The 12,403-nt window shown below is 62.1% G+C and overlaps 1 protein-coding gene across 4 annotated transcripts; it reads left to right on the forward strand.

Annotated features, from left to right (window-relative positions):
• The first annotated feature begins 937 nt into the window (after positions 1 to 937).
• On the forward strand, positions 938 to 9,237 carry STXBP2 (syntaxin binding protein 2). Of its 4 annotated transcripts, none has more exons than XR_011994481.1 (19): positions 938 to 1,037; positions 2,349 to 2,398; positions 2,693 to 2,774; positions 3,271 to 3,347; positions 3,513 to 3,591; positions 3,679 to 3,782; positions 4,190 to 4,338; positions 4,521 to 4,605; positions 4,686 to 4,816; positions 4,907 to 5,014; positions 5,311 to 5,368; positions 5,470 to 5,535; positions 5,622 to 5,702; positions 6,002 to 6,140; positions 6,681 to 6,790; positions 7,337 to 7,768; positions 8,420 to 8,505; positions 8,611 to 8,768; positions 9,101 to 9,237. XR_011994481.1 is itself a non-coding variant. In XM_072721546.1 (19 exons), exons 1-19 carry the CDS (start codon positions 1,001 to 1,003, stop codon positions 9,184 to 9,186), a joined length of 1,782 nt encoding a protein of 593 aa, XP_072577647.1. In that variant the 5' UTR covers positions 938 to 1,000; the 3' UTR covers positions 9,187 to 9,237. The 4 variants fall into 4 exon arrangements, 2 of the variants coding, with proteins under 2 accessions (XP_072577647.1, XP_072577648.1); XR_011994482.1 differs by having other exon boundaries at positions 7,596 to 7,768; XM_072721546.1 differs by having other exon boundaries at positions 7,673 to 7,768.
• Positions 9,238 to 12,403: the final 3,166 nt, after the last annotated feature.

The following is a 12,403-nucleotide window of genomic DNA, read 5'->3' on the forward strand; positions in this document are numbered from 1 at the left end:
TGCGCATCTCGGCCTCCTGCTGCAAGCTGGCAAACCTAGTCTTACTCACTCTTGCCTGTCCCAGGTGAGTGGCAACGGGCCAGGCACCAGACCCCCTCCTAATAAAGATGGCCAAATGAAGGAACCAGTTCCGGACTCCGCGTTCACACCTGTGCATCACACTTGAAATATGGGACCTCTTTTGAATGGGCTGTGCCCTCCTTGTGACAACGCCAGCGCACAGCAGGAGCGGGCCATGAAATTTCAAGTCAAACGTGAACCGAGTGTGTCTGTAAGTGTGCGAGGGGTCGAGCATGCCGCGAAGCCCACGGATTCATCGGAAGACGAACGCGGTTATCAGCCCGTGAGGGTGTGTGTGCACCTGGTGAGGGCAAGGCTTTGACAAGCGGCCCTCCAGGGACGGAGACCTGGCTCAGGTCCCAGCGGGCCTATTCACCCCGTGGCCCCAGACAAGGCCCCCGCCGAGCCGCGGTTTCGTCGTCTACACCGCACTCCCCGCCAGGGGTCCTGAGAGCGTCGGGTGGGAATCGGACACACAGCAGGTGCCGGCTTAGCTTCAACGAACCTCCTTCCAGGTCTCCTCGTGGGTTGATCAAATGTTGTCCACCTGCTGCTACCCTCTGGGGAACAGAAGGCAAGTGGGTCACGGGCTTAAGGCCCCGCGGCCCCGGATAGGCCCACCCACAGCGCCGGCCCGCCACGGAGACACTTCTGGCAGGTGGCTGGCGGCTGCCTCCCCGCGACCCCGCGACCCCGCTGCACGCGGGCAGGGGAGGGGAGTCCGAGCGCGCGGCCGCCTGTGCCGTCGGGGCGCCCCTCTCGCGCCGCCGCACCCCCGCGTGGCCACGTCCGCGCGCCCGCGCCGCCAGGTGCAGCCCCGCCTTTCCGGGGCCCGCGGGGGCGGGGCCAGCGCGGGGGGCGGGGCCCACGTGGCCGACGCGCGGGCCACGCCCCCACCTTGGGACAGACCCGGAAGCGGCGGCGGCGCCCCTGGGGGAAGATGGCGCCCTCGGGGCTGAAGGCGGTGGTGGGGGAAAGTGAGTGCGCGTCTCCTGGGGGTGCGGGGCCGCGGGGTGCGCGAGCCGCGGGAGCCCGGCGGCCGGGCCGGGCGTCGAGCACCTGATCCTCGAGGGGGCGGGCGGGGACCTGGTCCCGCTGGACGTCGCGGCTCTCCCGCGCCGGAGCCGAACAGCCGGAGACTGGACTCCGGGCACCCCGGGGATCGGCTTAGGGGTGGCGTGGGCAGGCGCCGGGGCGCGCTCCCCCGGGGCCCCGGGGTGCCGGCGGGGAGCGCGGCTGGACGCCCCGACTGCCGGGTGCCCGAGCCTGGCACAGTGGGCGGGGCTGGACGCTGGGAGGGCCCGGGCTGGGCGCGCTGCGCAGCGCCCCCCGTCGGAGTGAGGCTCCGGGACGCGGCCAGGCCGCTGTCCAGGCCCGGGGCCGGGGGTCGCCGTCCTTCTCCCGGGTCCCCGCGGACGTCGTGCGGCGTGAGGACTCGGGCGTCTAGGCCGCGTGGGCCCGGGCTCCGGGCAGAGGGGTGAGGTCGCCCCTGCCCCCATCTCGGGTAGTTCCGGCCTCTGCACCTCCTTCCTGCGCCTCCCGCGCTGGCGGTCCTGATAAGAGTGGACATGACACTCGGCGGGCGGGGCCACCGCGTCCCTTCTGCCCCCGCCCTCCGCCGAAACCCCGGCACCCCAGCCCTACACGGAGCCTCCCACACAGGGGTTAGCGGTGGGGGGGGGGGGGCAGGTCCGCCTCAGAGCGAGGGAGTCGGGTGTCCTGCAAGGAAATTGATGAAGGTGGAGCGGGGGTGGCCTGGCTTCCATGTCCCCACCCGGAGGGCTCCAGGTTGCAGGTGGGGAAGCTGACAGCCGGACTCTGGAGGGAGGCAGACCTGGATGTGAACTCTGGCTTTCAGTTATTCGTTCATCTATTTTTTTTAAAGATTTTATTTATTTATTAGAGACACACAGAGAGAGAGGCAGAGACACAAGCAGAGGGAGAAGCAGGTCCCCTGCAGGGACCCTGGGGTCACACCCTGGGCCAAAGGCAGGTGCTCAACCGCTGAGCCCCCCTGGCGCCCTTATTCATTCATCTAAGGCATGTTTATTGAGTGGTTACTTAAGCCCCAGGCACTTAGCCATTTAGGGCTGAGGGTACTTAGGCTAGTCACGTGTCCTCTCTGAACCCGTTTCCCTGTCTGTAAATTGGGGGTGACCTCAGGGGTGGCCTCACAAGACTGAGGGGAGAGGAAAACAAACAGGAAAGAAGATGGAGGCCCAGCAGGCTTCGGAGCGTGATGGGGCCAGAGAACCCGACATCCTGAGCCCTCCCTACCTTCCCTGCAGAAATTCTGAATGGAGTCATTCGGAGTGTCAAAAAGGATGGGGAGTGGAAGGTAGGGTGTTGGCAGAATGCCTTGTCCCGACCCAAGGGGTGGGGGGCTGAATGTGGGACCCACAAGAACTCCCAGAGGAGGCCACTGTGGGGGGGGTGGGGCTTGTTGGGGGCAGGTGGTTTGGTGGTTGGGCCTGGGACAGTGTGGGGTCAGGTGCAGGTCCTGGGTCCTCCCACCCAGCCGGCTCTTGAAGCTGCCAGTCCTGCCCACCACCCCAGCCCCGCCTCGGGGGCAGCATAGCCCCCCCTGCCCTCTTATCCGTCCATCAGCCCCTCTGTCCATCTGTCCCGACAGGTACTCATCATGGACCATCCAAGCATGCGCATCTTGTCCTCCTGCTGCAAGATGTCAGACATCCTAGCTGAGGGCATTACTAGTGAGTGGACACCCCCACCCCATGCTGCTGAGATGAGACCTGAGTATGGGGTGCCCTAAGATTGTCCAGAACTCCCCAATATGCAGGTTGCTGTATGTAGAGCCCTTCCCCCTCCTGAGTGTGGGAGCCTGTGACAGGTGGACCTCCCAGGCAGGACTCCCCAGCTGCAACTCCTAAGGGGTCAGCTTCCCCGACTATGTAGCCCCTGTGTGTGAAACCCAACATAGGACCCCCAGAGTGAACTCAGTCTGAGCCCCCCTAGAATGCATAACTTCCTATGGGAAACCCCCAGGGGGGTGGGGCTGTGACTTGAATGTACAGAACCCTGCCCATGTAACTCTTACTGTGCCACCCATGCGCGGGCACCGAGGGAGTACAGCTCCCCCTGCCCTAGCATTCTGTCCTCTTGCCCTAGTGTCCAACTCTCCGAGTCTCAGATCCTCTGAGCCCTGGCCCCAATGCCACCTACACATGGCCCTTTCTCTTTTCCTACTAGTTGTTGAAGACATCAACAAACGCCGAGAACCCATCCCCAGTTTGGAGGCCATTTATTTGCTCAGCCCCACAGAGAAGGTGCCTATGTGAGCTTGAGTGAGTGTGTGTGTGTGTGTGTGTGTGTGTGTGTGTGTGTGTATGCGCATGCCTCTGTGCGTGTCGGGAGTACAGCAGTGGGTGGTAGGCTGGGGCAGGGCTCTGGGGGTGCAGGACCAGGCTTGGGCAATGGTCTGCCTCCCCCAGTCAGTACAGGCTCTGATAGCAGACTTCCGGGGGACCCCGACCTTCACCTACAAAGCAGCACACATCTTCTTCACTGACAGTGAGTGAAGCGAGCTGGGGGCAGGGTGGGAGGGGGTGCTCAGGGCATGGGGCCACTCTCGTCTGATGCCCCCTCTTGCCTACCCAGCCTGCCCTGAGCCCCTGTTCACTGAGCTGAGCCGTTCACGTCTAGCGAAGGTGGTGAAGACGCTGAAGGAGATCCACCTGGCCTTCCTCCCCTACGAGGCCCAGGTACGGGCCCAGGCTAGCCCGGGGGGGGGGACATTTGTGACCAAATGTCCTGGGTTCTCTCAGAAACAGACACAGGAACAAGTAAAGGAGACACCGGGCCAGAAAGGAAGAGTTAGCCAACACAGAGGATCATGGGTTCTCACCTGCCGTGGGCACCTGCTGTGGGAGTGTCCCCCACCAAGGGGTGGCACGGAGCGCACCTCCGAGTTGTCCTGCCCGAGGGCGAGGGGGCCGGGGTATCTCTCTACCTCCTTCAGGCATGAGTTGGAAGCTGGCTGGCCTGACTCCTGGATGGCAGAGCAGGCTCCAGAGCCCGGCGGAGGCCCTGGGGAGCGGCGGGTGCTGGAGGCTGCTCTCGAGCCAGGTGTACACCTGTAGCGGTGGCCCTGGCACTTGTGTCCTCCCAGGTGTTCTCCCTGGATGCCCCCCACAGCACCTACAACCTCTACTGCCCCTTCCGGGTTGGGGAGCGGGCACGGCAAATTGAGGCCCTGGCCCAGCAGATCGCCACGCTGTGTGCCACGCTGCAGGAGTACCCGGCCATCCGCTACCGCAAGTGGGCACCCCACCCTGGTGCCACCCCCAACCTTGATCCCATTCTCCATGCAGCCTTTAACCTCACTTTTGACCCCAGTCCTGGTCCCGACTCCCAACCCTAACCCCATCCCTTGACCTCTGGTGACCTGGCCCTCCCCCACCCCATGCCTAAGACCCCATGTCTGCCCACCCCACCCCCAGGGGCCCAGAGGTCACGGCTCAGCTGGCCCATGCCGTCCTGGCCAAGCTGAATGCCTTCAAGGCTGACAATCCCAGTCTGGGAGAGGTAAGGGGGGCTACTGGGGAGGTGAGGGTGAAGCCCCAGCCAAGGACAGGGTCAGTGTCCTCATCCCTGCCAACCCCCAGGGCCCCGAGAAAACCCGCTCGCAGCTACTCATCGTGGACCGGGGGGCCGACCCTGTGTCCCCACTGCTGCATGAGCTCACATTCCAGGCCATGGCCTATGACCTGCTGAACATCGAACAGGACACATATAGGTGGGCGGATCCCAGGAACCCTGCTCCCCCCCCCCATCACCTCCTGGGTCTCTGGCCCCCGGCCAGCTGCCTGACCCTCTGTTTCCGCAGGTACGAGACCACGGGGCTGAGTGAGGCCCGGGAAAAGGCTGTGCTGCTGGATGAGGACGATGACCTGTGGGTAGAGCTGCGGCACATGCACATCGCCGATGTGTCCAAGTGCGTGCACGCGGGGAGGCCAAGGGCGTGGGCCACTCTGCACGTGGTCCCCACCTGTATCCCCAGCCCCCTCCTCCCGTGGGCCGTGTCCTCGGCCTTTGGTTCTGGGGGAACGCTCCTCAGCCAGACTCCTCAGTGTGGGCTTACACATGGCCTGGCACAGGGACACGTGTGTCCCCTGGCTCCCACCCCCTGGCCGTGTGACACCGCCCCCCACAACACACACACACACTGCTGTCAAACTATAGTCCCGGTGCTGGTCCCCGACCTCACCCCTGCCCGCTCTTCATCACCAGGAAGGTCACGGAGCTTCTGAAGACGTTCTGTGAGAGCAAGAGGCTGACCACGGACAAGGTAGGGGCAGGAGAAGCCCCTGCCCTCATGGTGGGGGGAGGGCAGAGCCTGGAGGGGGACCCGGGGTGGCAGGCCCGGCCTCACAGCCTCCCTGTCCGCAGGCCAACATCAAAGACCTGTCCCACATCCTGAAGAAGATGCCGCAGTACCAGAAGGAGCTGAACAAGGTGAGCAGGGACGGGGATCCTGCCCCCCCCCCTCCCCGCACTGCGGCTCGGACTCAGTTTCTGTTACCCCCCCTCCCATCCCGCAGTATTCTACGCACCTGCATTTAGCGGACGACTGCATGAAGCACTTCAAGGGTTCGGTGGAGAAGCTGTGCGGCGTGGAGCAGGTGGGGTGGGCCTGGGGCCGGGTGGGGCCTCAGGGAGGGGGCTGGGCCCGCAGGGGAGGAGCCCGCAGAGGTGTGGCCTGTGAGAGGGGAGGGGCCGGGTCCCGGGACAGGGGTGCGGTCTATTGGGGGGCAGGTCCACAGGAAAATAGGACCCGGATAAGGGGCGGGGCCTGGCAAAGGGCGGGGCCTATTGACGTGCCGGGATGAAACCCTCAGAGACCTGGTAGTAGGAAGAACCCGGTCCCCAACGTCCTCCCAGGGACCCTAGCTCTGGAACCCCACACCCCCCTGCCCCGCAGGACTTGGCCATGGGCTCAGACGCAGAGGGTGAGAAGATCAAGGATGCCATGAAGCTGATCGTGCCCGTGCTGCTGGATGCAGCCGTGCCAGCCTATGACAAGATCCGGGTCCTGTTGCTCTACATCCTTCTGCGGAACGGTGGGTTGGGGGCATGGAGAGGCTTCCAGATACCCCCACTCACGGGGGTCTGCAATGATCCTGGGAATCTCTCAACCCCATGATTTTCCTGACCTTGCCATGCCCCCACTCAACAGGCACACCCGACCCCACAGATATACCCGTCTCCAACCTGGGAACCCCGTCTCTATTGATCTGGGCAAACTCTCACTACATGAGGGCTCCATTGACATAGAGATTCCCGAATCTGTGACTCTTCCAAACTTGGTCCCCTCAATGAATTCTAGACCTCCATCTCTCCCCTCTGGGATCCCCATCCAGGATTTAGCATCCTCCTCACACCTGCCCCAGTGGTTCCCTCGGTCCTGAGGACAGTCTTGGGACCTCCTCTTGCCACCCCCAGCCCCCTTACCCCAGGAATCCCCTGTGTCCCACCTCCTGGGTCCCCTGTTTCTCAGCCCTTCCACCTCTGTCCGTACCTTCTGCCCCCCCCATCGTCTCTGAGCCATCCCCCCCTCATGAGACTCCCATCCACAGAAGCCCACCTTCCTCTTCTTCCAGGTGTGAGTGAGGAGAATCTGGCCAAGCTGATCCAGCATGCCAATGTGCAGGCACACAGCAGCCTCATCCGGAACCTGGAGCAGCTGGGGGGCACGGTCACCAACCCTGGGGTATGCCAGGAGCAAGCTGTAGACTGGGCAGAAGGCAAATGTGGGCATGGAGGTGCCTGGGAGAGTCAGAGCCTGGGTCCTGGGGGGCAGACGGCACATCACGGGGCTGGGGCATTCGAGGCATGGTGTGGCTCTGGGAGGACAGAGAGGTCTATGCAGGATCAGGTCTGGGGACCAGCGGGCACTGCAGCGGTGTCACCCCCCCCCACACACACCCCCAGTCATGGATCACATGATAAGCAGAGGATGAGGTGTAGTCAGCACCGTGGTCCTGGTGATGGTGCAGTGTGGGGTGTGTGGCTTGAATCCCAGGGTCACCAGCTTTGGGATGAGGGCCCACAGTCGACTGTAGGGTCCTGGAGGACTCAGAGGACCACCACACACACACACACCCAAACACAGCCACACAGCAGCTTCCTGTGCTCAGCTGTCTGCTTAGCCACTCCTATCTCTCTCTGGCCCCGTGTGTCCCACCTCCCCTGACCCTGCCTCCACTGTTGGGGTGACTCTCGTGTCCCCCTCACCTGTCCCTCCTCTTTCTCCCAGCCCCCTGTCTGTCTCCCTGTCCCCCACCTCCCGGGTCCCCTGTTTCTCCAAGCCCTTCCACCTCTGTCCCCACCTGGCTCTCCTGTCTTTCTCTTTGCCACACATCTTGGTCTCATTGGCTTTGTCTCTCTCTCCCTCTTGTTTCCCGTCCTCTCCCTCCCCCTCTCTCTGGCCCCCTCTCTCCCTCTTACTCCTTCCTCCCTCTCTCTCCGCTCCTCTGTTCCATCTCTCTATCTTTTTCTGCAATCCTTCCCCCAAGCCAGAGGAGCGCCCAGACCCATCTGTGACCCGCCTCCTTCTCCCCCATCCTCCCACCACCCCACTGCCCCCCGCTAGGGCCCGGGGACCTCAAGCCGGCTAGAGCGGAGGGAGCGCTTGGAGCCCACCTATCAGTTGTCCCGCTGGACCCCAGTCGTCAAGGACGTGATGGAGGTACCACTGGTGGGGCCTGACCTTCCCCTGCACACCCCTGCACCCTTGTACCCTCTCCCCTACCACCTCCAAGTCCTGATCTAGGTGGTGGCTCAGTCCTCTTCATGTCACGGTGCTAAGCCTCAGGGCTTAAGAGAAAATCCCTCATTATGGGCATCCCCCTGGCATCTGATCTACTCTGCAGGGGCAGGGGGTGGGGAGGTGCCCCAAACTGACATCCAAGTAATTGGGACAGCAGACAGGCACCTTGAGGAGGGAGCCTCGTTTCCTGTCCAGACCCTGGGCCCTTCCTTTGCCCTCCTCTGTTCTCTTCCCCTGCAGCGCCCCCACTGCACCCTGGGAAATCCCGTTGTTCCCCCTGCACCCTCCCCACCACCACCCCTACCCATCCTGGGAGCCCAAAGCAGCAATGGCAAAAAGGACCAGGCCGGGGGCCTGGCTCCTAGCTTCCTGCCTGCTGCTCCTCTGGAACCTGGCACCTCCCTACCCACTCGGGGACCCAGCAGCCTTGCCCCTCCCCTTCCCATGGACCTGGGTGCCTGGACTCCTGGGTCTCCATGGGGCTAGAAATGCAGATGGTAGCCCTGTCTGCCTGGACCCTGGGCCCCCTCACCTGAGGCTCCTCTCCTAAGCTTCCCTCCCTGGCTCCAGGATGCCGTGGAGGACCGGCTGGACCGCAAGCTCTGGCCCTTCGTGTCTGACCCCGCCCCCACGTCCAGCTCCCAGGCTGCTGTCAGGTGAAAGCCCCCAGGCCCCACCCAGGCCCATGTTAGATGAGGGGTGTCTCATGGGGTGGGGGAGTCTCCTGCTCCACTGACCCCTGCCCGCCTCCTCCTGCACAGCGCCCGCTTTGGCCACTGGCATAAGAACAAGGCCGGCGTGGAGATGCGGGCAGGGCCCCGGCTCATCATCTATGTCATGGGTGGTGTGGCGATGTCAGAGATGAGGGCCGCCTATGAGGTGACCAGGGCCACCGATGGCAAGTGGGAGGTGCTCATTGGTGAGAAGCCAGGGCTGGGGCCCCTGGGTGCTGGGGCTGGCCTTGCAGGTGCATTAGAGGGTAGGGCTGACAGTGGACTCCAGTTGGATCCCTAAACCCTGGAGCCTGTGTAGGGCCTGTGTCTGGGAGCCCTAGGCAAGCAGCTGGATTCCTGAGTTCTGAGGGGCTGGGGCTTGGGTTCCCAGGGGAGGGGTCACCTGGGGGCTGGACCCCTATGTTTCTAAGGAGTCTAAACTCTTAAGTCCTCGGAGTCAGGGCCTGCTTCCCCAAGGACCTTAGCTGGAGGTCCTGAGGCAGCAGCCCCACCTCCCCAACCTTCCCCTGCTGCACAGGCTCCTCGCACATCCTCACCCCCACCCGCTTCCTGGATGACCTTAAGACGCTGGACCAGAAGCTGGAGGACATTGCCTTGCCTTGACCTGCCCCCACTCCCTTCCCAGAGAAATAAATTCCTCCCTTCTCTCTGCCAGCCAGCACCCACCTCGCCTTCTTTCTGAGGGAGCTGTCCTGGGCCAGCCCCCCGTGGGTCCCCCGCCCCACTCTTGTCCTACCACAGGGAATCTCCAGCCAAGGCGAAGGTTAAGAATTAGGCTTGGTTTGAACATTGGCTCTACGATGGACTAGCTGTAAGGCCTTGGCCGGCTTCCTGGGTTCTCCATTCATCCAAAATGTGGGGCCGGTAATGGCAGCCACTTTGCAGAGGAGATAGAGATGATGCCAGAAAGCTGATGGCATGAGAGCCTGTCAGCTGCTGTTCCTCCGCTGGCACTAGCGTCCTCTTGGCTACTGATGGGACTGCCAGTATTTTTTTTTTAAGATTTTATTTATTTATTCATGAGACATAAGCAGAGGGAGAAGCAGGCTCCCTGCAGGGAGCCCCATGTGGGACTCAATCCTGGAATTCGGGGATCACGCCCTGAGCCAAAGGCAGACGCCCAGCCCAACCACTGAGCCACCCAGGCATCCCAGGACGGCTAGTATTAACAAGCAGAATGGGCCCTGCATCCTGCACCCCCCTCCCCCGCCACCTACACCCCCACCCCCACTCCAAGAACTGTCTTGATGAGCCCCGGAGCCATACGAGGCCAGGGGTCTTCTCCAGCTTCTGGGATCAGAGTGCTTTGGGGTGAAGACAGGCATGCAGCAAACCAGGCCCAGTTCCCACCGCAGAGCGTTAGAACCCTCCCAGCTCATCCCCCTCCCCACCCCAGGGTGTTCGCAGGGGCTCGGAACTGCAGGGTATGTCAGAGGGTGTATGAGGTGCTAGGGCTGCCATAACAGAGGTGACTCATTAAACTGCAGAGATGTACTCCCCACGGCCCTGAAGGCTGCAAGTCCAAGATCAAGGTGTCAGCGGGGTTGGTTCCTGCTGAGGCCGCTCACCTGGGCGAATGCAAGCGAGACGACTTCTCCCTGTGTCCTCACGTGGCTGGCCCTCTGCACGGCTGTGTCCTAATCCCCTCTTCTAAGGACACGAGTCATGCCGGATTAAGGCCCACCCTAATGACCTCGTTTTAACTTCATTATCTTTTCTTTTTAGATTATTTATTTATTTATTCATGAGAGACAGAGAGAGAGAGGCAGAGACGCAGGCAGAGGGAGAAGCAGGCTCCATGCAGGGAGCCCGATGTGGGACTCGATGTGGGACTCGATCCTGGGTCTCCAGGGTCACGCCCTGGGCTGAAGGCGGGGCTAAACCGCTGAGCCACCTGGGCTGCCCAACTTCATTATCTTGTACAAGACTCTCCAAATACAGTCAGATTATGAGGTGCTGGGGGCTGGGACTTCAACATGAATTGCCGGGTGTGGGGGGGGGGGGGAGGTGGGATACAATTCACCCCTAATGCTCAGCTAAAAGGAGCTAGGAATTTCACAGTGGCAGTGAGACACGATGACCCTTATCCTGGGGCACAAACAGAGCCAGGCGGACAGCGGCAGAGAGGGCTGTGGGAGCCCAGAGGATGCCCTAATCTAGCCAGTGTGGGCGCAGTCAAGGAAGGCTTCCTGGGGGAGGAGGAGGAGGAGTCTGAGTTGAGAGTGAAGAGGAGTCAGGGAAGGGAGGGAGGGCACATTTCTATGTGGAAGAGAGTGAGATGGAGTAAAGAGGATATTGAAGAGAGCCATACAGCACCCCCCTGCTCCCCCGGGCCTAGGTGAGGATTTAGCCCCTGCCGGGGGAACCACACAAGGATCTGAGCAAGGGCGGGTGGGGCCCGGACCAGGAGGGCGTGGGCTGAGAGCGGCCCCGGAGGACCCTTCCCCACCGGCCACGGGGGACCTGGCCCTGATTTAAGTCACTGATCCTTTTGAGAATTCAGGGAAATCCAAGGACACGTCCCAGGAAAATCGCCGGCACAGTTTTGCGGGTGGGGGCCCCGGAAAGCGCCCAACACTCCAGTTGCCAGCAAGGCTGCTTCTAGGATTCACGCGAAACTCCTACCGGGGCGGAGCGATGGACGTGCAAGGCCGTGGAGGGGACGGGGCGCGGGCAGGGACCCCTGCGGCGCCCGCCCCCACCCCCGGGTGCGCGGCTGCCCTGCGCGGGGCGGGAGCTGGAGCTCGACTGGGACGTTCAGACTCGCCTCCCCGCGGGGCCGCTTAGGTGAGTGGGCGCCAGGGGGCGCTGTGGCCCGGTTTCCCGGGTTCTTGGCTCACGCGGGTACCGGGAGCTGGGGTGACCCTAACTGAAGCTTCGAGAACTAGGTCAGCGCTTGCTCGAGCTCCGCGCAGACACACTCTATCGCTTACGCCGCCCGCGGCCTCTGCCGGGCCCTCCTTCGTGCCCAGCTGGTGGCGTAGCACCCCCGACTTACGGACACTTGGATCCGACCAATATTGGCGGGGGACGCCTGGGCGCTGCCCCTCTCGTATGTCTTTCATGAATAAATAAATACAATCTTAAAAAAAAAAAACATTCGCTGACCCCTGTGGGCCACAGCATCCGGCAGCCACAGGCCTAACGCCAAGCCCTCCACCTGCACTACTGAGACTTCTCAGAACCCTCCTCTGAAGGATTCAATGAAATCCAACCTCCCTCTGTGTTTTACAAGGTCCCCCCCCCCACCCAATCCCCACCGGCTCCCTCAGTGGCTCAAGCAATGTTGGGCTTGCTGCTGTCTCTCAAGCACACCACACTGTTCCAGCCACAGGACCTTTGCACCTGCTGTTCTCTTGGCCTACAGTGCTCTTCCCCCAAATCTTCGCATCCTCCCTCCTTCCCGTTTTAGCTCAAATGTCCCCATGCTTTACTTCCTCGGGACATTTATCACAACTTGGTGTGTTTTCTTTGGGGTTCTCTTCCTGTCCTGCCGTCATTCTGGATTTGGCTGGCTGCTTCTTTTTGACCCTATATAACTTGTTCTTAGCATCTGTCCCCACCATGCTGTGTCCTCAGGTCCACAGGTGGTTAGCGCTACACCCTGGATCAGGTTCAGCTGGAGGTGCCAGCCATCAAGTCTCAATACCTGGACTCATTCTCTCTCTCTCTTTTTAAAGACTTTATTTATTCATGAGAGACACAGAGAGAGAGGCAGAGCCATAGGCAGAGGGAGAAGCAGGCTCCCCTAGGGAGCCTGATGTGAGACTTGATCCCTGAACTCCAGGATCACACCCTGAGCCAAAAGCAGAGCTTAACC

The sequence above is a fragment of the Vulpes vulpes genome, chromosome 9 (assembly GCF_048418805.1).
Source record: "Vulpes vulpes isolate BD-2025 chromosome 9, VulVul3, whole genome shotgun sequence".
NCBI lineage: Eukaryota > Metazoa > Chordata > Mammalia > Carnivora > Canidae > Vulpes > Vulpes vulpes.

Excerpts from the sequence above, each read along its gene's own strand:
- STXBP2 (XM_072721546.1), top strand. The coding sequence starts at position 1,001 with ATGGCGCCCTCGGGGCTGAAGGCGGTGGTGGGGGAAA. Across the intron at positions 2,399-2,692 it reads AAAAGGATGGGGAGTGGAAG|GTACTCATCATGGACCATCC; the intron begins GTAGGGTGTTGG and ends CTGTCCCGACAG. Across the intron at positions 6,141-6,680 it reads CTACATCCTTCTGCGGAACG|GTGTGAGTGAGGAGAATCTG; the intron begins GTGGGTTGGGGG and ends CTCTTCTTCCAG.